This window comes from Pyxicephalus adspersus, chromosome 8 (genome assembly GCF_032062135.1).
Source record: "Pyxicephalus adspersus chromosome 8, UCB_Pads_2.0, whole genome shotgun sequence".
In the NCBI taxonomy this organism is placed as follows: Eukaryota; Metazoa; Chordata; class Amphibia; order Anura; family Pyxicephalidae; genus Pyxicephalus; species Pyxicephalus adspersus.
In genome coordinates, this window is record NC_092865.1 from 46948725 (window position 1) to 46970315 (window position 21591).

General features: G+C 44.0%; 2 protein-coding genes and 1 long non-coding RNA gene across 11 annotated transcripts in view; 2 read left to right on the plus strand and 1 right to left on the minus strand.

Moving 5' to 3' along the window:
* ITPR1 (inositol 1,4,5-trisphosphate receptor type 1) overlaps window positions 1-10342 on the plus strand; it is a 114614-nt gene extending 104272 nt beyond the window's left edge. For 8 of the 9 annotated variants that reach the window (XM_072420445.1, XM_072420444.1, XM_072420448.1 and 5 more), the window contains 10 exons: window positions 1093-1215; window positions 1319-1494; window positions 1824-1988; window positions 2096-2291; window positions 3108-3185; window positions 3264-3406; window positions 4631-4796; window positions 5034-5194; window positions 8661-8822; window positions 9502-10342. In XM_072420445.1, the coding sequence (XP_072276546.1) occupies window positions 1093-1215; window positions 1319-1494; window positions 1824-1988; window positions 2096-2291; window positions 3108-3185; window positions 3264-3406; window positions 4631-4796; window positions 5034-5194; window positions 8661-8822; window positions 9502-9588 (1457 nt within the window). In that variant the 3' untranslated portion in view covers window positions 9589-10342. The remainder of the gene's footprint in view (window positions 1-1092; window positions 1216-1318; window positions 1495-1823; window positions 1989-2095; window positions 2292-3107; window positions 3186-3263; window positions 3407-4630; window positions 4797-5033; window positions 5195-8660; window positions 8823-9501) is intronic. The other variant, XM_072420447.1, reaches the window with a different exon arrangement.
* On the minus strand, window positions 4131-6816 carry LOC140336973 (uncharacterized). The gene is made up of 2 exons (XR_011921972.1): window positions 6572-6816; window positions 4131-4738 (listed from the first exon to the last, which is right to left on the minus strand). It is a non-coding gene; the product is annotated as an uncharacterized lncRNA (long non-coding RNA).
* Window positions 10343-14657: 4315 nt separating the features above from the next.
* Window positions 14658-19810, plus strand: BHLHE40 (basic helix-loop-helix family member e40). Its single transcript, XM_072420454.1, has 5 exons — window positions 14658-14903; window positions 15681-15750; window positions 16383-16490; window positions 17462-17573; window positions 18515-19810. Exons 1-5 carry the CDS (start codon window positions 14845-14847, stop codon window positions 19255-19257), a joined length of 1092 nt encoding a protein of 363 aa, XP_072276555.1. The 5' UTR covers window positions 14658-14844; the 3' UTR covers window positions 19258-19810.
* The last annotated feature ends 1781 nt before the right edge of the window (window positions 19811-21591 follow it).

The window sequence follows — 21591 nt, forward strand, 5'->3', positions numbered from 1 at the left end:
AACCCTTTGCTGGCAATGACATCCTGTAATCTTGAACTCATGGACATCACCAGATGCTGGGTTTCCTCCTTTTTAATGCTCTGCCAGACCTTTACTGCAGCGGCTTTCAGTTGCTGTTTGTTTGTGGGCCTTTCTGTCCGAAGTTTAGTCTCCAACAAGTGTTTACTTTCATGCAGTCTTCTCTTTATGGTAGACTTGGATATCGATACGCCTACCTCCTGGAGAGTGTTGTTCACTTGGTTGGCTGTTGTGAAGGGTTTTCTCTTCACCATGAAAATGATTCTACGATCATCCACCACTGTTGTCTTTCATAGACGTCCAGGTCTTTTGGCGTTGCTGAGTTCACCAGTGTTTGGTTTCTTTCTCATGATGTACCAAACTGTAGATTTTGCCACTCCTAATATTGTAGCAATTTCTCGGATGTGTTTTTTCTATTTTTTTCAGCTTAAGGATGGCTTGTTTCACCTGCATGGAGAGCTCCTTTGACCGCATGTTGTCTGAATCAATATTTTCCACATACAAGCACCCCCTTCCCTCAAATCAACTCCAGGCCTTTTATCTGCCTAATTGATAATGACAAAACGAAGGAATGCCTTTGAGTCAATTGTCCAATTACTTTTGAGCCCCTAAAAATTAAGTTAAAAAAAAAATGGCTTTAGTTCCTCACATTTTAATCTTTTTGTTCAACCCACTGAATTAAAGCTGAAAGTCTGCAGTTCAACTGCATCTGAGTTGTTTAATTTTAAATTATTTGTGGTACAGAACCAAAATTAGAAAGAAGTTGTCTCTGTCCAAATATTTATGGACCTAACTGTATTTGTTGTCATGGTATGTAAGAATTAGGGAGGTAAAATTAGGATCAATTAGGTGCAATGTGCAAAATTCATAGTGATCCTGGAAGACTGGAGAGCCGATGGCTATGTTTCTGTACATTAATCTTATGCACAAAAATGACCAAAATACAAACGGACCTATAACTGGTAATTGTAGAAAATGGCTGGATTTTACTAGAGACACTTGTATAAAACCTGCAGCTTAAAGATATTCATGTTTTAAATATAACACTTGGTTTTTCCTTTTGTTGTCTTGCAGCGCAGCATGTCCTTTACTGGTGCTCTCGGAACATGACCTTCTGGAGCAGCATTTCCTTCAACCTGGCGGTCCTTATGAACCTTCTTGTTGCTTTCTTCTACCCTTTTGTTGGTGTTCGAGGAGGTCAGTGTTTGCTACTTTAATAGAGAAACCTGGGGAACCTGGGAACCTGATGGAACCTTAAAGGTTTTAAACCCCTTCTTGCGTTTTTTGTTTTTTTTTACAGGCACCCTGGATTCTCGCCTCTCTGGTCTACTGTGGACAGCCATGTTGGTTTCTTTAGCCATAGTCATTGTACTTCCCAAACCTCACGGTATCAGAGCACTGATAGCCTCTACCATATTACGGCTCATCTTCTCTATAGGGCTTCAGCCTACGTTGTTTCTATTGGGTGCTTTTAATGTGAGTTCTTTATTTCCTATGTTGTATACTCTGATATGTTTGCCTTATTTGGCCTAATTGTATCCGATTAAGCCAATTCTTCTCCCATCATCAAATATACAGCCTGGACTAATGCTCTCCAGGTAGCCAAACCTACTCCACAGGGTGTCCCAGCATTACTTTCAGCCATTCTTGATAACTTAAAGTGCCAAATTTCTACAGACGTCTCTGGTATGCTAAGGGTGTGTGCAGAAGAATGTTTTATGAAATTTTATACACATAATTTTGCTTTACATAACTGTTCTCAATTCTTTCATGTCTTTGTTCTCATGGTTTTATTTTGCTTGCAGGTGGGCAATAAGATAATTTTCCTGACCAGTTTTGTTGGGAATCGTGGCACATTCACAAGAGGTTATGGAGCAATGGTCCTGGATGTGGAGTTTCTTTATCATCTCTTGTATCTGCTTATCTGTGCTATGGGCGTCTTTGTACATGAATTCTTCTACAGTCTGCTGGTCAGTCTTCCTGAATCTCCAATATTCTTTTAATTGGCTTCATATAAATGTGCTGCACAAGTCTTAGTAGTGCAATTTACCACCCTGGTATCACTTTGTCTTCTCAGCTCTTTGATTTGGTATATCGGGAGGAGACCTTACTGAATGTTATAAAAAGTGTGACGCGGAATGGGCGCTCAATCATCCTTACGGCTGTTCTGGCCTTGATTTTGGTCTATCTGTTCTCCATCGTTGGGTACCTCTTCTTTAAAGATGACTTCATACTGGAAGTGGACCGGCTGCCGAATGAGACCAACTTTCCGGGTGAGCTGCTTAATCCTTCATAGTCCGAACCAACAAAGCAAATACAATATTAAAGTATAGAACACAGAAATCGCAACATTTGTTTGCAGAGCTGGGCTCTCTGGCTGTTTAATTTTGGTGCCATTATATCCTCCTACCATGGATCATTTTAATATCTTAAGGCAAACCATACCTTTCCAGTGACTTCTTTTTCTAGAAATTTTCTAATAATACCAAATGCTAAAACTTTGTAAAAATCAAAGAACAATAACCAAACAGGACTTCTCAGGTATAAAGAGCTATATATAAGACAGTTAATAACAAAATATTTCTAAAATCTACATGTTACCTCACCCTGTATGGTCGCTGTTGTAGCCAGGAGTTTTTTATTCACACAATTTATCTATGTGTTTATTATGTGGTTTAAATTGTGTATTAGATAATATTTTAAGGTTGGTTGCTTATGACCTATTGGTTTGGCTATATCCCTTCAAAGAACTAAATAAAAAGAGAAATAAAGTTTGTGAAACGCGTTTAGTTTGGAAACATTTTGAGACATTTTTAAATGGAAACTATCAACATAACCTTGCTTACTTTTAGGATATTTTAGACAAGCTAATATTAGTTTCCTGGTATCTTACGGTCTTATAGCTGTATATCCCGTGTGGTGTTTGTTTTTTAATATATACATCTATGAAAATAAACCCAGCGGATTATCATGACTGGCCTTGTCAGAAATGGTGGTCTACCTAGAAACAACACTTTTCTTATATTGTGGTAACTTAGCTTGTGATGTCTCAAGGCTGCCGTGTCACATTCTGTCGTTCTCTGTTACAGAAAGCGGAAGCTCAATGGCCAGGGAGCTTTTGTATCCTGAAGTGTGCCGGTTGGAGTCGGGAGGTAACTGCACCCATGGTAGGTACATGTATGTTGAAGCTTGTTTACTGCAGAATATAAAATACTGGTGATAATGATTTATGGATCTTTCTTCAGAAGAGCCATCTCCAGAAGGGGAAGAGGAGGAGGAGAAGGAGCATACCTGTGAGACCCTTCTGATGTGTATAGTGACTGTGCTGAGTCATGGACTTAGAAGCGGTGGAGGAGTTGGCGATGTTCTCCGCAAGCCATCTAAAGAGGTAATAAGGGTTGTTCGGATTCAAAGCATTGTGATGAGTTCCTTCAGTACAAAAAAAAACAGGAAATGTGCCATGCTCCTGTTGAAACCATATTCCTATTTAATGCATGGATGTGCACCAAAAAGCCAAGAGCATAAGGAGAACATATAACCTGCATAGTTTGCTGCTGGGACAAGTTTTGAGTTCTTTTCTTGTGTTTTTGTTACGTTGTATAATTCTTGGTACCCAACTACATGACCAATGTTTTCCTTTCTTACATATACATTATTGGCTGTTCTCTCTGTGTCTTAACTGTCTCAGACCTAGTATAGTGTTTAATCCTCTTTTACTGGTCAATTTAAAGCTGAAATCCACAGATACAATACATCTAAGGGAGCTGAATTACCTACCACATTACTTTTATTCTATAGCTGATATTCACACATCGCAAAGTTCTGTCTAACATGGTTAGATACCTGGTAAATCTCTGCTGCAGCCCCAGAAAGGTTACAGGTCTGGTTCCACCTCCAGCCTGTAATTAGGTAATGAAAGAAGAAGCATTATACTGACAAGCATGTCTGTTGTCCTGCTTTCTACTCCTATCAGCGGGTTTCTTATTGGCACCACTGATGGAATCCTTGTGCTGCTTCTTCCTGGTCTGCTGTGCAGGGACTTCAAGATACTAATACTTATTCAAATTTTTGTGATAACACTGCTTGCATTAAGAAAAAAAACATTAGACACATTTTTTTCTCATTTTGTTCTTTACTTTCAAATGATATATCCTAGTATAGTCCAGAGGCTCTCCCATATTGCCTGATCCCTTTTTATGCTCTGCCTTCCTGAAGTTTTTGGTGCTCCTATTTTCCTTTTCCAAAGTAACCAGCATGTTGAGCACAATAGGAGTACTATGCAAAGTATGCAGCAATTTGCAAAGGTGTTACTGTTTTTTGCAATTGGGATACTTTTCCCATAACCTTTGCATATGTTCACCTTATAATGGTGAGTAAAATTTCTGAGCAGTTAAGTGGCCAGGACCCTCTTCTCAATCCACTGTGTGCATAGGGGAGCCCACTTTTAACTTGGCATTTCCCTAGGCAATTTTGGAGGAACTGCTGAAAAAATCGCACAGGTGTGCCAAACCTTTGGGAGCACAGATAGGTTTTAATGCTTTGTCCAGGAGACTGATAAATCTGCTTTACAATGAAGTTGATGTGACTACTGGAAACTTTTTCCTCTTTGCAGGAGCCGCTGTTTGCAGCACGTGTTATTTACGATCTGCTCTTCTTCTTCATGGTCATCATTATCGTCCTGAACTTAATCTTTGGAGTTATCATCGACACGTTTGCTGACCTGAGAAGTGAGAAACAAAAGAAAGAAGAAGTTCTCAAGACTACTTGTTTCATTTGTGGTGGGTTTTTCTCAAACTGATGTCTGTTAATCTGATACTGGGCCCATTCAAAGGTAGTTGGGTTTCTTTGGCTCCTGCCAGGAAATCTGCAGTGCTGAGTCATGAATAGAGATCCTGTTGTAGATCATGGAATTTTGATGACTGAAGTCACTAGTAGAATTGAAGGATTTAATTGCACTAATAAAATTACTCAAAAATATTTTCTTGCTTACACCACTCTTTCTCCGTCACTCTCAGGGCTGGAACGGGACAAGTTCGATAATAAAACGGTGACGTTTGAAGAGCACATTAAGGAGGAACACAACATGTGGCATTATTTGTTCTTTATTGTACTGGTGAAAGTGAAAGATTCTACGGAATATACTGGACCGGAGAGCTATGTGGCTGAGATGATAAAGGTGAGATTTGTGTGAGAACCACCATATTGTGTGGCATTGTGCAAAGATCTGAATACCTATCTTTGATATATGAACATCCTTGCCCGGCTGTTATAGAGCGCTGATTGAGTGGGTCTTTCCAAGGTCTAATGCTATGAAAGACCAAATATAAAGGCTTTGGGTTGCTTACACATACAGTACATTGTCCAGATGCTGTGCCTCAACTCAACATAACACTTAATTATTATTCAGTATTTATATATTTTATATATTACATGTTACCCAGTGCTGTACAATGTCCATAGTCATGTCACTAGCTGTCCCTCAAAGGGGCTCACGATCTAATGTCCCTACTTAATGTCATTTGGGGGAAGCCAGTTAACCCAACTGCTTGTTTTTGGCATCTGGGAGTAGGCCCACATGAGCTTGTTGGACATCTAATTCCAAAACCAAGGAAATGGATAGTTGGCTTTCTTTGCAGCTAATACCTTGGAAGGTCATATCTGATGTTGGACGAGAGCTGCTGTTCCAGTTCTCAAATGTGTTCAGTAGGGTTTAGGCCAGGGCTCTGTTTAGGATGCTCAGGTTCTTCCCATACCCCAGAGGTCTAACCAGGTCCTTATGCAGGATTGTGCATGCCAGAACAGAAAAGGCCCTTCCCCAAACTGTTCTCACAAGGCTGGAACAACACGTGACCATGTATGTGACAATGTTACAGAACCCTACGCTGGAAACACATGAACCCCATTTGGAGCAGATTTACCTACTTGGGCAACATATCCATTGATGGTCAGGTGTCCACAAACTTGCCGTGTATTGTAGCAGCTTAACACCTACTATTTTGAGGTAGATGCATGTAAAGACTGCATGGAAGGGATTTTTGCAAGTTTTTAAAGAATAAATCACCTGAATTGCTAAATGCACAGCCAAAATACCTATATAGCAATACAATAAAATTTAGGTATTACAACAGTTAAAATGCAAAAGAAAGGCGAGTTGTATTTCCCTGATGTCGTTCAAGTCTTAATATCTTCATGTATTGGTCAGGTTTCTGTGGAAGTACTGCAAGGCAACCTGCAGGCTGTTAACAAGCTTGTGTGTGGGTAAGGTGGCTGCTGGAGGACTCTGCTCCTTCCTCTATAACTCTCATCTCCTGAAATACTCTGCTCTGCTGGAGGACTCTGCTTCTTCCTCTATAACTCTCCTCTCCTGAAATACTCTGCTGTGCTGGATGAGAAATAAGTGTACAATGACAGTAAGAGGAGCAGCTTTATGATCATCCTGAATCGCAGAGTAAATTTAGGCACATGAATGGATTTTTTGATACGTGATCTGCACTGTTCTGGCCCCTCCTAAGATATTTGCCACAGATCCCCAGCTCTTCCCATGAAATCTTACATTTCCTGGCCGGGAGTTATTCTCCAGGGTGGGCAGCGGGGAGCCATATAAGCCTCAGATCCGGGATGCTCCGTGTGAGCGAGGGCGCTGGCCCTTGTCACCGGTCCCTTCTGACACTGCTGCGGTCACGGTGGCTCACAACGTGCATCCCACCCCCTTCGAGTTTCCGGAGCGAACCGCCCCCACGTCTAGGGCCCGAGCTGTATGTCCAGGGGACTTTTCCAGTCCCTTTACTTAGAAGTGAGTTGTTGTGTGGTTTGAACACATCTGCTGGGAGGAAGCTGTGGGAAGGTTGAGGTGGGGGGGACATTTTCGCAGAGAAGTGCTGACTGAAGGAGAGGGACATGTCTGCAGAGTGAGGGGGAAGTTTCTTGGAATTGCTGGGAGAGAGCCAGGAAATCTTTATCAGCAGCTACTGGACCTGCACCTCTTCTATGGGATTATTGCCATAAGTCCCACGGAAGTGCGTTCACCCGGACCTGCGAGCCAGAGATCTTCACTTATCACTCTGTTATGCTCTAAACATTTATTTTTCTTTCTTTTATTCATTTACATTGTGTTGATGTCTGCTGCAGCTGTTAAAGAACATTAAAATCATTGACGTCGAACTTTGGCTCCAGTGTTTACTGGTTTCAAAACAGCCAAGTAACATATACATTCCTGATGTCACAATATACAGCAAGAGTGTGATATTTAGGGAATGATCCAGCTTTTTTTTTTTTAATAAAAATCTTCTTCTCAAGCTCAGTGACTTTGTCTAGGCCTAGATAATAAGATTAGCCTACTGCAGGCGGGGGAAAGAGTTTTCTTAGTCTCCTGTCCCCCACTAAACAAACTGCAACATTGTAACTTTGTAGCAAGTTGCAAGAACCAAAATCAGCTACTTTGTAATGCACAAACCTCATAAAGAATACAAATAATTATTTTTTTATAGCGCCAACATATTACGCAGTGCTGTACAATAAATAGGGGTTGCAAATGACAGAAAGATACAGTGACACAGGAGGAGGAGAGGATCCTGCCTTGAAGAGCTTACAAAATAGGTTGTAGGTTATAGGGGAAGTATCATACAATAGGGACTTATTAGTTCCTTTACAGAGTCCCTAGTCTTAGTTTTAGAGACCTTAGTCTTCCTTTACAGAGCTACATGTGTGTCTCACATGCTCCCCCTCCCTGACATTGCATCCTAGTGGGAGGGGTTCAGTGCTGTCAATCCTGAAAGCAGTGGGTGGATCTGGGTGTGACCAGGAATTGATTGACAAGCTGCAGGTTTATCAAACATCATTTACAATACAGGTTTTAAAATGTGATCGCCCCTGGAAGTCTGGAACAGGAGGGAGCTCCATAGTGCTGTAGTAGGCAAATGTGAGACTTCTCCAGAGGGGTCTTTTGATTTGAACCGAGACCCCCCCACATAGGCACAAAAAAATAATTGGCATTGAATATTTGGTCATTGTTTCATAAACCATAGCAGTTTGCAGATGAGGCATTTTTAGAAATTGTGATCACTGTTAAGTATCTTTAGCTACACATGTTATATTAATTTATACTGCAAGTGGTCATTTCTTGCGACAGTAGGGAGGAAAGAATGCTGTACACACGAGGTCCGCCCTTTCTATGAAGAGGGAAAGATGAGGAGACGTCCTGCTCCAACCTCCCCATAGAAAACAGCAGCCAATGATGGCGATTTAGTGATCCGGCAGCACTGATCACTGAGCAATGTGCACAAAAAAACAAAATGTAGTGAATGTACCCCCTCTATTCTTCCTGTCCAAGGTTCTAACCATTGGGTGCTCTTATACTGGCATACCCCAGGATACCCCCTTGCTGGTAATGCTCTGGCAAACTCCAACCACAGCCAACCTCAAGTTGCTCTTACTGGCAGAATGTAGATTTATTATTATTATTATTTGTAGGGCGTATTTTTATAACACCGACATATTACACAGCACTGTACATTAAATAGGGGTAGCAAATGACAGGCAGATACAGACAATGACACAGGAGGAGGAGAGGTTCCTGCCCAGAAGTGCTTATAATCTAAGAGGTGGGAATAGCTGTATTGTTCCGTCTCTGTTCTTGTCTCTAGGACAGAAACCTTGACTGGTTCCCGAGGATGAGAGCCATGTCCCTGGTGAGCAGTGACTCGGAAGGTGAACAAAATGAACTCAGAAACTTGCAGGAGAAGTTGGAGTCCACCATGCGTCTTGTGACAAACTTGTCCGGCCAGCTCAGCGAGCTAAAGGACCAGGTGAGTGTCGGGGGTGAGCCGCGGACTGCAATAAGCACGCCCGGGGTCCCACTTCTCCATCTATAGATTTACACATTACAGTTATGGAAACTTTCATTGCTCATGCAAAATTGCAAAGTTGAGCCCGGAACCCTGCATGCTAGTTATTTCTATTATAGAGTAACTCGATGACCAAGTTTCAGGTGAACCGTGAGGCAATGGGAGCGGAAATATTGTGTGGGTTTTCTGTGTCAGATGCAAGGTTGAGCCTAAATCCAAGTTTTAGTAATCCTCTGCTCTGTGTGTTGGATATCCTTGTAAATGGTAATCGGGGCTTCTGGAGTTTTATAAAAAAAAAAAAAGAGCAGTGCAGAGTTTTGCAGGAGCTTCAGATATAAAGGACTGACCATTTTGGGTATCAGCTTTATAAGCTCTGGGTATTGTAGAGGCTGGGGGTGCCAACGTTTACAACACATCCGTCTTCCCTGCTCTGGGTATTGCAGAGCTGCTGCCATCCATCCTGACACATGCAACAGATTCTAAATAAGAATTGGGCCCACACATTGCAGAATCAGTGCCAGTGCCAGGTATCCCTTCATGGTGTTGCAATCTTTCCGCTTGAAAAACCTTAATCTACATTTATATAGAGCCAGGAAGTACAAAATCCCAAAAATTATACATTTTTTTTTTTTATCCACAGATGACGGAACAGCGGAAACAGAAGCAAAGGATTGGACTTCTGGGGCAGCCAGCACACCTAAACCTCAACCCCCAGCAACCAGCCTAGAACCCCCCCCTACCCTCCAGCCCCCCTTCCTCCACCCATTGGCTCCACCTCTACCGCGTCCCTTAGAGTTGCCGGATTCCGGTTGCTCTGCTTGTGACTTCGGCCGCCACTCCCGCTGCCACTGATTTTCCGATTGCATTCCAGCGTTGGAATATTTGTGCCAAAAGACCCCGACAGTCGGGCGAAAATGAACTTTGCACTTGAGAGAAAACAAAAAAAAACTGAATTTAGAGAAAGTCCATTTTATATTTCAGATTTAAAAAAATTATATTTATGAAACCTTTTTTTTCCTATTTGTAATGTCTGAGTATATGGACCACTGTAATTGGTGTATTCTGTGTGGGATGACACGCCGCCTCCGCCATTTTTTTTTTCTTTCCATAAATACTTTATGCACATGGCAGGATAACATGAAGAGGACTGAAATGATGTTTTGTTGTTTTTTGATTGGTCAGCAGTTTCCCAGATGTTGACCCGATGACCAAACCCGGTCTTGGCCTCCATCCCCTCCCCCTCCTTATGCAAGTGGGACTGTGGAACGTGTTGGTCCAAACAAAGGTTCTGAACGACTGAACTTTATTTTACGCGGGTTCCACATTCGGACTCCTTCACGGGATGGAAGGACCGGCTGTAATTTATACCTTTTCCCCAACTGCTCTGATTTTGTACACACATTCTTTGTTTCTTGATACACAGATGCTGCTCCCTGACTTTGTAAATGTGCAAGTTTGAAATTAAAAATGATGAATATGCAGACGAGTTGCCTCTGATTGCTAAATTAACCCCCCCCCCCCCAATCACCTGTGGAAGTGTTACCATCAGTTCAGTCTACAGCTGCTTTTTCTAAAATAAAACATGACGATCCTGCCACAATCTGCAAGCACTTCCTGTTATAGGTATTCCCATCTCCCAATAGCACTCCTGCATTGTCACACATTGTGTAAACATAGTCCATTGTTGTCACCATCACTAGGTATGGCATGCAGGCACTGGAGTGCATAAAGACAGGAAGTGGCTGCTGGAGATTTTCAAAGGCTTGATGGTCGGCCATTGTATGAATTTGCTTTACTGCTCTGAAGTATAAATGCAATACAATATATAGGTGATTCATCCTGTTGTCTCAGCAGTCACCCAATGTGTTTCCATTCAATGTAGTACCCTCATCGCCCTTAATTAAATGCAAAGATATCAGGGTTGCAGTTTCATGATTGGGGTGACCCCACAGAAATCTCCCTTGCTTAAGCAGTTAGATCACAAATATGGAAATGGTTCAGCCAACCAAAGGACTCTGCTTAGCCCCCCTGTCTGACAGTACAGCTGAATGTTTCCACTGCAGCAGCATCATGGTCAGGAACACGCCCCCTGATTGTCCGATTGGACAGCAGCACTCAACCCTCATTCTCCCCTCCAATCATTATTTGTCCTGCAGAAGAGCCTGAATGGGACAGATATAGGGAAAAACTATCAGCCAGACTGAGCACTGCTGTACAGGGGATGGGAAATGGCCAATATGAAGCCGCACTGGCTACTTGCACCAAAATATATTAAATAGGAATGTACTTGCACTCCTCTCTATATCTGTACTGAAAGGATTTTTTTTTACCCTCCCCAGGGTTTCTCACATTTACACAGTTGTTTGTGTCAAGATCTGATACAAATTGGTGATGTGTGTAAGCAGCAGATGATGTGGCCTGATGCATTCCGCGCCCCCTGACCTTTCTGATTTTTTTTTTGGGTTGTGTTTTGATGTTCTGAGGTTTGGAAATCCCCTCTTCCTTCACCGCCCCCTCAGTCTGGTCTCACTCCTAAAACCTCACGTTTTTTAAAATTACATCATCCGAGGTCTCGGGGTTATCTGGCTGCGTAGGCGGCTGAGCTGTGTACAAATCGTCTTCAAGGCTGACTCTGAGCAGCGAAAGAAATCGGTAAAGATGACCTCAGTGCAAGTCAAAGCTGGAGGGACAATAAAATGCAAACACTTTCTGGTAACATAGAGATCCTGTATATGGGGGTAGGTGTGCCTCTAAGGGTAATGCACTTTTCCAGCCGCTCACACTGCAGTGCTGGTCAATAAAGAACCAACGTTTGACAGCGTGTGGCAGTGGTTGGTACTGAACGGCCCCCATTTATTCTCTATAGGCCTGCTACTAGTAAGACATTACATGTAGCCTCTCCCCCGAGGAGGTGATAACTGCACCGTAATCTAACCACCACGCCTAAAATGGTCCCTGATGCACACAGGTGTCAGACTTCGGTGCCAGCTTGCATTGGAGGTTTTGCTGCCAATTCTGTTGACTTCTATGTTATTCATCTTTCCAAAATTTTTCACAAAAGCACCTATCCACACAAACTGCCATGCTGGCCCCAGGCAAGACCATTCTTTGCTTTCAACTGCAAAAACTAACAAAAGAATAAAGAGTGAAATGCGTCGGCTTAGGGCTGGGTGGAGCAAATCTGCAATTGTTTCTGCATTTTTTTTTTTTTTAGAGATCAGCCAGCAGCCATGAACTGTGACTTCAGGCTTGACAAGGCATAAACACTAACTGAATTGGATTCCAACTTTTGTATTGCAACTCTCACTTTTTCCCTTTCATCCTTTATTATATCTCAGCACTGCTGACTTCCTGCAGCAACTCTGCAGCCATACTCTTTGTCTATGTGCACCCCAGGGATGGATCCATGCAATATTACTGTTGTCACTATCAGGCGGATTTCCTGATATTGACAACAGTACACCTGACCTGTGTGATATTTGTAGAAATGGCCACCCATAGTTTGCAGTGTGATAAGGTGACAACACAAGAAGACATGAACATGGAGTTGTCACCTTTTAACTGGAACTCCCTAAACATTTATATTCCAGGATTATTTTATTAAAATCTGCAGATTAAAAGACTTTTAAATATGACATCAACACACTAAACCGTTGCTGACTGCCTCCACACCCGCAGGGAACTTCAATATTCGGGAAACGCCAGTTGTGCCACGCACGATTGTTTTTGGAGTGGTCCGTGTTGCCTATCCTGGATAGAGCCAATTAAAAAATCAGAAGCACGAGTCTGTGCAGTGAATTACCGACACACGGAGCTATTTTTGTCCAATGAGTTTTCTGCGTCGCCGCTCCTTGCAGGCGAGGAGGATAAACAGGTCCTGATATAGTGGCAGCAGGGAGGGGAGTGTAGTCAGAGCCGGGTCTCCTGCAGTCAGGTCACAGCCCAGCGGGCCTAATCCTCCTCTCCATCAATGAAACACTGTGCATTAAGCCGGATTGGTTATGTGCCGAGAGCCGGTTATATAATGTCAGGAGGAGGCACATGCACAGCCTTGCGTGAGCTGCTGACGTTACAACGATTAAACCTTTTTCTCGGCTCTTTTCACAAACTCTGCAGCCACACTGAGGTCAATGGTGATCAGACTGGATGGGGCGGCCATATTAAAGAACCACTATGGGGGGGGGGGTTAAATTTTGGGGACTGTATGGGGTGATTACCTGTAATTGATTTTTTTGTTCCCCGCATTCCTTTATATTTTTTTTCCACATTCACATGCAGTCCAGGTTACCTTTATATAATCCATAGCTGTATGAGCAGATCCAGGTGTTCCTGTGCACACACAGGTAATGATCTGATAAAAAGAATCCCCCAATATTTTCAGGGGGGTTCATTCCCAAACAAGTTGACCACAGTGCTCAACCCAGAAATTATTTTTAGCTGGGTAGAAAGAAATAGTAGCCAGGTGACAGCCCCTGTATTGTGACCCAACTCATCAGTAACCACCCAAAAACAGCCGGGTGGTTACTGAAAAGTGCCGGGTGGTGCGCCCAAATAAAATGGCCTGGGGAGAACATGGGACTATCAATATGCATTTGAAGCTGCAGCAAGGCACACAGAGCCTACAAGCCTTGTTTCCTGGTTAAAGGATATTGAGCATTATCTAGTTCCTCTCTCCCCAGCCTGACTATCCCTTGCCCACCATTTTCATTCATTACAGAAGCTTAGCATGACATGTGGGTATTATGTAGGGTGGTCTACATGCAAATGAATCCTACATATAAATGTCCATCATAATTATCCCCCCAAGATTCAGCCCACTGCTTGAACCGTGGCTGAGGGCTATTGAAAGGAGGATTAAGGCAGGGGGCTGTAATCTTTGGCTCCTGCAATTTATGAACTGCCTATGTTACATAGAGAAGTACAGTGATGCCATTAAAGCTATGTAATTATTATAAATATATATATTTTTTTGGGGTCTGGGGATATTTAAACATGTGGTGAAGCTCATTGCAAAGGGAATACATCCTAATTTGTGAAAAAAAAGCAAGACCCAACTTTTAATGCAATGCACTACTGCACACTTGCAGGTTCATTGCCTTAGTGCATTGGGATGAATTTGAAATGAATTGCACCACAGTGCATTATACATGCATGACTGCACATTGCAGCAACAACTCAAAATATAGGGGCTTCACTTCAAAATTTAGACTGTAATAAAGACATATGACTATGGTAGGGACATTAGATTGTGAGCTCCTCTGAGCGTCAGCTAGTGACATGACTATGGACATTGTACAGCGCTGAGTAATATGTAGGTGCTATATAAATACTGTGTAATAATAATAAGCATGTTGATGGGGAAATCCATGAAAAAGCAAAATAAACTTCAACCTAAAAACGTTTTTTTTTTTCCCCTTACATAATATATCACAAGATGGTAAGTATGCACCCGGAGTGAATGCCACATTATTAACTTTGTTTGTCCAAACTTTTTTTGGCCTATCTCTAATCTAGTTTCCCTCCCTGTCTGCTATTTTTTTCCTCCCATGCTCCTGAAATGTGACTGTTCCCTCCCTGCAGGGCTCATGCTGTCCCCGTGACTGTGTCTCCTGCCTCCCCTGCTGTCCTGCTCTGCGCTGCTCCTCCCTGCCAGGGAACAGATGTAGGCAGCATTGAGGGGCACGTGAGCTTCATATGACATGAACAGCATCTGGCTCACTTGGCACTGGGCGTGCTGCTGTCACAGGGAGGGCCACACCACTCCCTCCCTTCCACCAGTGCAAAACATCCCCTCCCACCCATTTAACCAGAAGCTGAGCTGCTAACACCATCATAACTAGCTAAAGGCAGAGCAGAACTCACACACATCAACCTCTCAGCTCTCCCACCTGGACTGTCACCTGTGCACCATTTCCAGCCAGCACTCTATGGACATAGGACCTTACCTGCTACCCATCAGGAGATAAAGTCTCATTGTCTTGGCATGGAGAGAGTGCCCAGCAGCCAGCCTACACCACCCTGTCTGGACAGATCCTTGTCTGGGTAAGTTCCCTGATTGTGTCTGGAATGAGTAAACCACATCAGCCTGGGAGTTAAGGGATTCATCCGGATGTGTCCCCTTTGTGGCCAAAGCCCCCCTAAATAAAATACAACCGGTGCTTAATATGAAGGCAATGCCAACGGTTGACCAGTCTCCTAGAGAATGCCCACCGTCTGCCCACAATTCCCAGGGGCAGCTTTAGGCTTGGAGGTTTCTCTCTCTTCTTTTTGTGTTTGGCACCACCATCAAAATCCCCTGTAGTTCTGATCATTCATTAAAGAATGCAGATACTTCCATTCAATTAAAGTTCCCTTGGTGTATTTATATTTATTTAATTTTAGATTTATTTATAAAAACTTCTATTTATTAAAGTTTTCCAGAGTTAATATTTAGGGTTGAAAATAGAAACAATGTAAATATTTTTATTCTATCAAAATTATTCACATTTCAGACCTGACTTATTTTCACCTAAACTTTTTGTTGTTTTTTTTTTTTTGGGGGGGGGGGGGGGGGGTTAATATGAATTTTCTATACAACTGCCTTTTATTTGACAATGTAACGCTCATGCCACAATCCAATGATTGACACGATGCTGAGAACGTGCAGAAGTGTAATACTCGGGCTCAGCAGACACCGTCCTTGGTGATTCTTCATTGGCAGCTGTGCTGGGTTTTGCATTCAAAACATTTGCTGGGGTTTTAAAAATGACATTTCTGTTCCAACGCCTCTGTTTGTGTTGTTGCGTTTCTGACTTGTTGCTTTTTGTCACCTTCTTGCAGAATGGAATTTTCCCACATGTACCCGGTGTTCAAATCCCGGAAAGGAATGAAGAGGTGTGACGATGGCAAGGTACGGCACGCTTTCTGTTCCCAAACTTTGCCAGGATTCCATGTAGGGGAAGTGAGGTTGCCAGGTCGGAGTCTTAATTTAGAAAGTTTGGCAATTACTTCTCTGCAAAACTTAATTGTTTCTTCTTAGTTTTATAATGAGCCCTCCCAAAAAATGTATTTTAGTTGTGTTATCCATAAATCTCTTGCATGGGCTTATTGGAGCAATTGCACATTTAAGCTGTTTTGGAGTATTTCAATTCGTGTATTTGTGCTTATTATATATTATATAAATAATATATATATATTTTAGACTCTAATATCATTGTGATGTTTTTTGTATTATTTTAAAAATAGTTAATTTTTAAAATCAGTCACCTAAATTGTTAATTGCAGCCACACCGGGTGTACAGTCCACAGACAGTTTATGTTTTTTACAGTCTGCTGATATCGCTACCAGTTTGGCGTTGTGTCCCTGCACGTTCCCCTGCATGTTCCTTTCCCTGTGTATAGATCAGAAGAAGCTCACGTGTACTCTCACATGTAGCCTGTGTGTACAGCTGCTAACTGACCCCAAGGGGGCACTGCGTCAGTCTGTGCCGCCTTAGCTGATAGGCAGAATTCTAAACCTGAATGCCGCTGTCTGTTTTGCAGGACACGTACAAGCTGCCTCACCGTCTTATCGAGAAGAAGCGCAGAGATCGGATCAATGAATGCATATCTCAGCTGAAAGATTTGCTGCCGGAGCACCTTAAACTGACAGTAAGTGAACCGACGGGCTTTTGGGTTGTGCCAAATGGGACCTGGATGGGTTATTGGGTGTCCTCCTATAATCGGATCGTTTAGAATTAAGTTATTTTCACAATAGTGGCATCACATGCCTCTGCCGGCTTCATGTGACAGCCATGAGACGCTGTGCATGCATGTGACAACCACGGGTAGAGCAAGGATAATTTGGAAATAAACTGAAGGCCATGTGACCCAACGCTTGTTACATAATAAGTGTGTGAGGGTGGCGCGCTGGGAGGGTGCAGCTTACAGCTGATTAGTGTTCATCGTGGAGGACTGTGGAGTACCAGTGGGACTGTGACCACGCCACCATAATATTTGACTCTGGTTGTGCCGCCTTGTTGGCATGGGCAATCAAATGCGACCATGAAGAACCCTCAGATGAAACAAGGTTGTCACAATTCTGATATCCAAGGACCCAATAAAACCGTTCCACAGCGGTTGGCATGGTGGTTCAGTGGCACTTTCACCTTGCCCTAGAGTCCTAGGTTTAATTCTGCAAGGAGTTTGCATGGCTTGCTTTACAAATCTCAAACAAAAAAAACTTTTATTTGGCTTTCCCCAAATTTTTCTTATCTATGGAAAGACCACTGGATTGTGATATCTTAGGGACATTTAGTGCCATTACTATGGACTCTGTACAGCACCACTGATATGTTGGTGCTATATGTAAATGAATAAATAGTCCAGTGACGACGCCTTCAGTTTTTGCTTACTATTAAACCTGCAGCTTTTATTAAAACATCCCCTGATATTCCTGCAATTGGTTCACTTTGGAGGTGACAACTCCTCATCGCTGTCTCCCAGTTGTGCTCCTGTGTTGTCACCATGTCATAACTAAAGCTGAAGCTTTATATTGAAGCTCTAAATCACTCAGCTTTCACTCGTCAGGTGTGGAATCCTCCCGGCCGCTGATTGATCTGTAAACTTTTTTTTTTCCGCAGACGCTCGGACATCTGGAGAAAGCCGTCGTTTTGGAGCTGACGCTGAAACACGTCCAATCCTTGTCCAACCTGATAGAGCAGCAGCAGCAGCAGATCCTGAACCTGCAGAACGGTGAGTGGACCTCTGGGTAGCGACACCTGTCCAGAAATGGTGGAAGAAAAGATGGGGGGGTTCTGGAGGGGCAATGGAGTCTCCGGTGGTGGGACAAGGAGACCTTTTTTCTTGCCCCTGGTAGTTCACTGTCTTGCAGATACCCCAACTTTTTGAAATGGGGAAAAACTATTTACTACCAAGGGCTGCAGCCACATCACTACTTTTCTTTTATTCCATTCTTAGAACACAACAAACGAAGTCATCTATTATTCATACAGCCCAGTCTGTACCCCCATTACACTTCCTGTCCCAAAGATTCAGCAGGAAGTACGTCAAAATCACTCCAAAGTTAGGAAAAATTCCCTCTAGGGCCGGTATGGCAAAACAGCCATCCCCCTTTTCCTGATTTTTACTCAATATTATTATTCCAATGATTGTCAGTCACCAGGATACATAGAGAGCAATAAAAACCTGCAGAAAGGTTTGTTAACTTATGGGGCCCCGTGCCGGGCCGCTCCCTTTAGATGAGTCAGGTGCTGGAAGGAGGTTTGTGCACACCCCGAGCAAATACACGGGAAAGATCTGGTGACACAAGCTTTATTGAAAGTAAAACTTTATTATTCCAGACTGAAAGCCCCTTCATTCTTTGTAGAGGGGCCAAGTTAGGGGAATATAGGCCTTTATAATGGGGGCCCGAATTGCCGAGCATCCTAGCTCCCTGCCATTCTGGGCTCCAATTGCCCAATTTGTCCCACCCATTAAACGCTCTGTTCTGTGCCAATTTGTGGAGTAAGTTTTGGGTAACAATGGACGTCCCAAGAAGGGCTTTTTTTTTTGTCTAGAACAATAAACTGCCATAAATAGCCATAACTGTCCCAAAGGGGGTCTAACTCTAGATTTGGTGAAAGGCTGGATGGCCGGTTCAAGTTCTTCATCTCATTGGGTTCTTCTTCTTGCAGGTTGCTCCTCGGAGGGTAACAGATCTTCAGAGGAGGAAATGTTTCGTTCGGGGTTCCAGCTCTGCGCAGAGGAGGCCCTGAGGTTCCTAAAAGGCGGAGAGAAACGCGAACTGGTGGCCCACCTTCACAGAGTGGCTTCCGACCTCAACCAGGGCATTGCCGCCGTCACTAAACTCAACGAAAAGCCCAGCCCCAAAGCCCAAGCCACCAACTGCGTCCCGGTGATCCGGAGAGCTGCCCCTGTCAGCTCCGGAGAACAGAGCGGTACAGACACAGACACTGACAGCGGGTACGGAGGGGAGGCGGACAAGGTCGAGGGGGCACAAGAACAAGGAGCTGCCCTGAAGGAAGAGAAATCCCCCCCTATGGCCCTGAATAGGATTATCAAACAGGAACAAGAGGAGATTCCAAAAAAGAGGCCAAGGATGGAGGTCACGGAAGGGGAGAGCGGGTTCAGCAACAGTGACCTGCCCATGATGGGACCTTACCCCAACCACCCATCTTTTTGCCTTCCCTTTTATTTCATCCCCCCCTCTGCCTCCGCCTATTTGCCTATGCTGGAAAAATGTTGGTACCCCGGGTCTATGCCCATGCTTTATCCCAATTTGGCACAATCCGGTCTTCTGGGCCAAGACAGGATGCCACCGGTTCACTCCCCACCATCCATACCAGCCATGGACTCCTCGCCCCTCCTACAGGCCCTTAAACAGGTGCCAGCGGTGGGTGCTGATGCCAAGGACTGACTGTAGGTGGCCACAGCAGCATGGATGTGCTAGCAGAACACCAAGGACTCTTGGGCTACCAGTGGGAACCACGGGTGAAGCCGTTCCTTTGGTGTCAGGCAGGTACTGTATCTCGTGGCCGTGGACTCAGCTTGGAGTCCCCAAAGACGTGGAGAGAACAAAGATGGCGGCCAATTCCAAAGCAAAAACAAAGGGCAGCAGACCGAACTGGGGCCGATCTGGGACGGCCAACCAGAACTTGGTGGTTTCGGTGTCTTCTTTTGCTGTAATTACCTTGGGGGGGTCCCTGGTTCTGGAGACCCTGAGAAGCCAACGTCATTCCCAGGATTCCGAGACCTCAATCGGGATGGAGAAACTTCCCTTCAGCACTGAACTCCAAGAAAAAAAAACACTCAAAAGGGCCTTGCAGGATCGGCCCCTGATGGAGGGGCTGGAGGTTCCAGACCATGAAAGCACTTTAATGTCCTCTCCTGAATTCTCGGCCCGCTGTGGCTTGAGGAGAGTGCAATGAGAAAAGATTTTTAAGAAAAAAATAAATCTATTTCATAAATTCTTTTTTTGGTTTTTGTTTTTGTGTCCAAATATCCTAAAATGCAAAAAAAGCATGACAACCCCAAATCCAGGACAAACCCGAGTGACCACATCACCAACTCCCCAATATGGAACTCCTCATCTCAATGCTGCTGATCACCCCCCTGGCCATTTTTAGCCACTCCCTGTGCACTGGCTCCAGCATTGGCTGCCATGTGTACACATGTACATGTGACATTGTGACAACACAGAGCAATAATTTATGAGACCGTTGTCACCCCATCTCATGTAAGCTTTAGCAGGTTAATTCCATTATAAAGGTTTTCAGCAGCACTAAGACATTCAAAAAGGACAAAATTGTGTTTTTTATAAAAAAAAAATAGTGATTGTTTTAATACACGGCCAGCAGAAATATAAAACCACTTTGTGAGCTCCAAGGAGACTAGACAAGACACCCTGCACCATGACAGAGAGCAGCAGAGACCGGTCTGCATTTCAGGAAGTGGTAACAAGCGCAGCTTTTATATGCAGGAAATATTTTCTTATCCTGGAGTTCAGCTTTAATTTGCTTTTTGTACAATGGCGGCTGTCGCTGTCAATATTCCGAGCCTGAGAGGAGATGTCGTCTCCCGTGACGGTGACAACGGTTGCCTTAAATCTTTTTTTTTCTGTTTGCTTTCCTTGGGCAGCAGCTGCTGAAGTTGGTTGAACTCGATGACCTTGTGTTCTGTGCAGGGTTAGCTGCCCCTTTAATATTCACCCTCCTCCCCCCCCTCCTATGGTGTGAACGTGACACGTAGACAAGGTGAGTCACCCCGCCAGGTGTGTGTAACAATGGGCCCATTCTCAGGAAGCCAGCAGGGGAGGGGTTAAAGGGTGACAGGGTGAGGGCAGAGGGGGGTTCTGGCACTTTGATGTCAGGCAGACAGCTCAGTTCCCCTCCACTTGTTTTGTCAGTGTCACCTCCCTGTCACCCTGCGCCTGTTGACACAGCCAGGCTTCCGAATGTTGCTTTCATGTGCAGCCTGGAGCTAAATGCGTCGCCTTTTTCCTGGAATGAGACGTGACTGGCACGAGTTCAACCCCGGAGAGCTGACACCGCGCACCCTGCACCTTGCTCCATGGAACTTTCTCCAACCAAAGCTGCAAGTGCCAGGAATAAAAATAATATAAAGATAGAAAGTAATGCATGTCAGCAGGGCTCAGACTAACAGAGGGAGAAGCAGCACAAGCTGCTAGTCATGTGCTGATAGGAGGAGAGGGCAAAGTGACAGATCAGCTCATCACTGTGCTGCTGCTTCTTTCACTGTCCAGGACAGCCTGGGCTTAACAGAAAAGGGGTAAATGATGCCGGACATCAGATCGAGGGCATCTAGTGGCAGAAAAAAGTATGGCATGAAAAATCTTTTTTTCTGCCTTCCTCTTTAATTTGGTTTGGGGGATTTCGGTGTCATCCTTCCCCCCTCTCCAGCACTCCGCCACCCTGACCCCAATTTCCCCCACCCATAGGTGTCATTCATGTAGCACCATGCAAAGGGTGTTCATGGAGTGGGAACTGAATACCCCATCCAACATCTGTTACTTTGTGTCTAAATAAAGTTTATTTTGTCCCGCCCAGAAATCTGGAACATCCTGAACAGATTCTTGTGCCCGGCTAAAACAAATGATGAATCCGATCTGATGGGAAGTGCTGGAGGGGGGGGTGGAGGGGACATAATCAGCCCAATAATAGCACAGGATGATCCCAAGAGTCACCTGGAGTACCCAGTGGGGTCACATGGGGGGAGGGGAGTCAAGTTTTAT

Bases quoted from the DNA above. Each gene is read 5' to 3' on its own strand.
- BHLHE40 (XM_072420454.1), top strand. From the start codon at position 14,845: ATGGAGAGAGTGCCCAGCAGCCAGCCTACACCACCCTGTCTGGACAGA. The intron at 16,491-17,461 runs GTAAGTGAACCG...TTTTTTCCGCAG, and splicing joins CGGAGCACCTTAAACTGACA to ACGCTCGGACATCTGGAGAA. The intron at 17,574-18,514 runs GTGAGTGGACCT...TTCTTCTTGCAG, and splicing joins GATCCTGAACCTGCAGAACG to GTTGCTCCTCGGAGGGTAAC.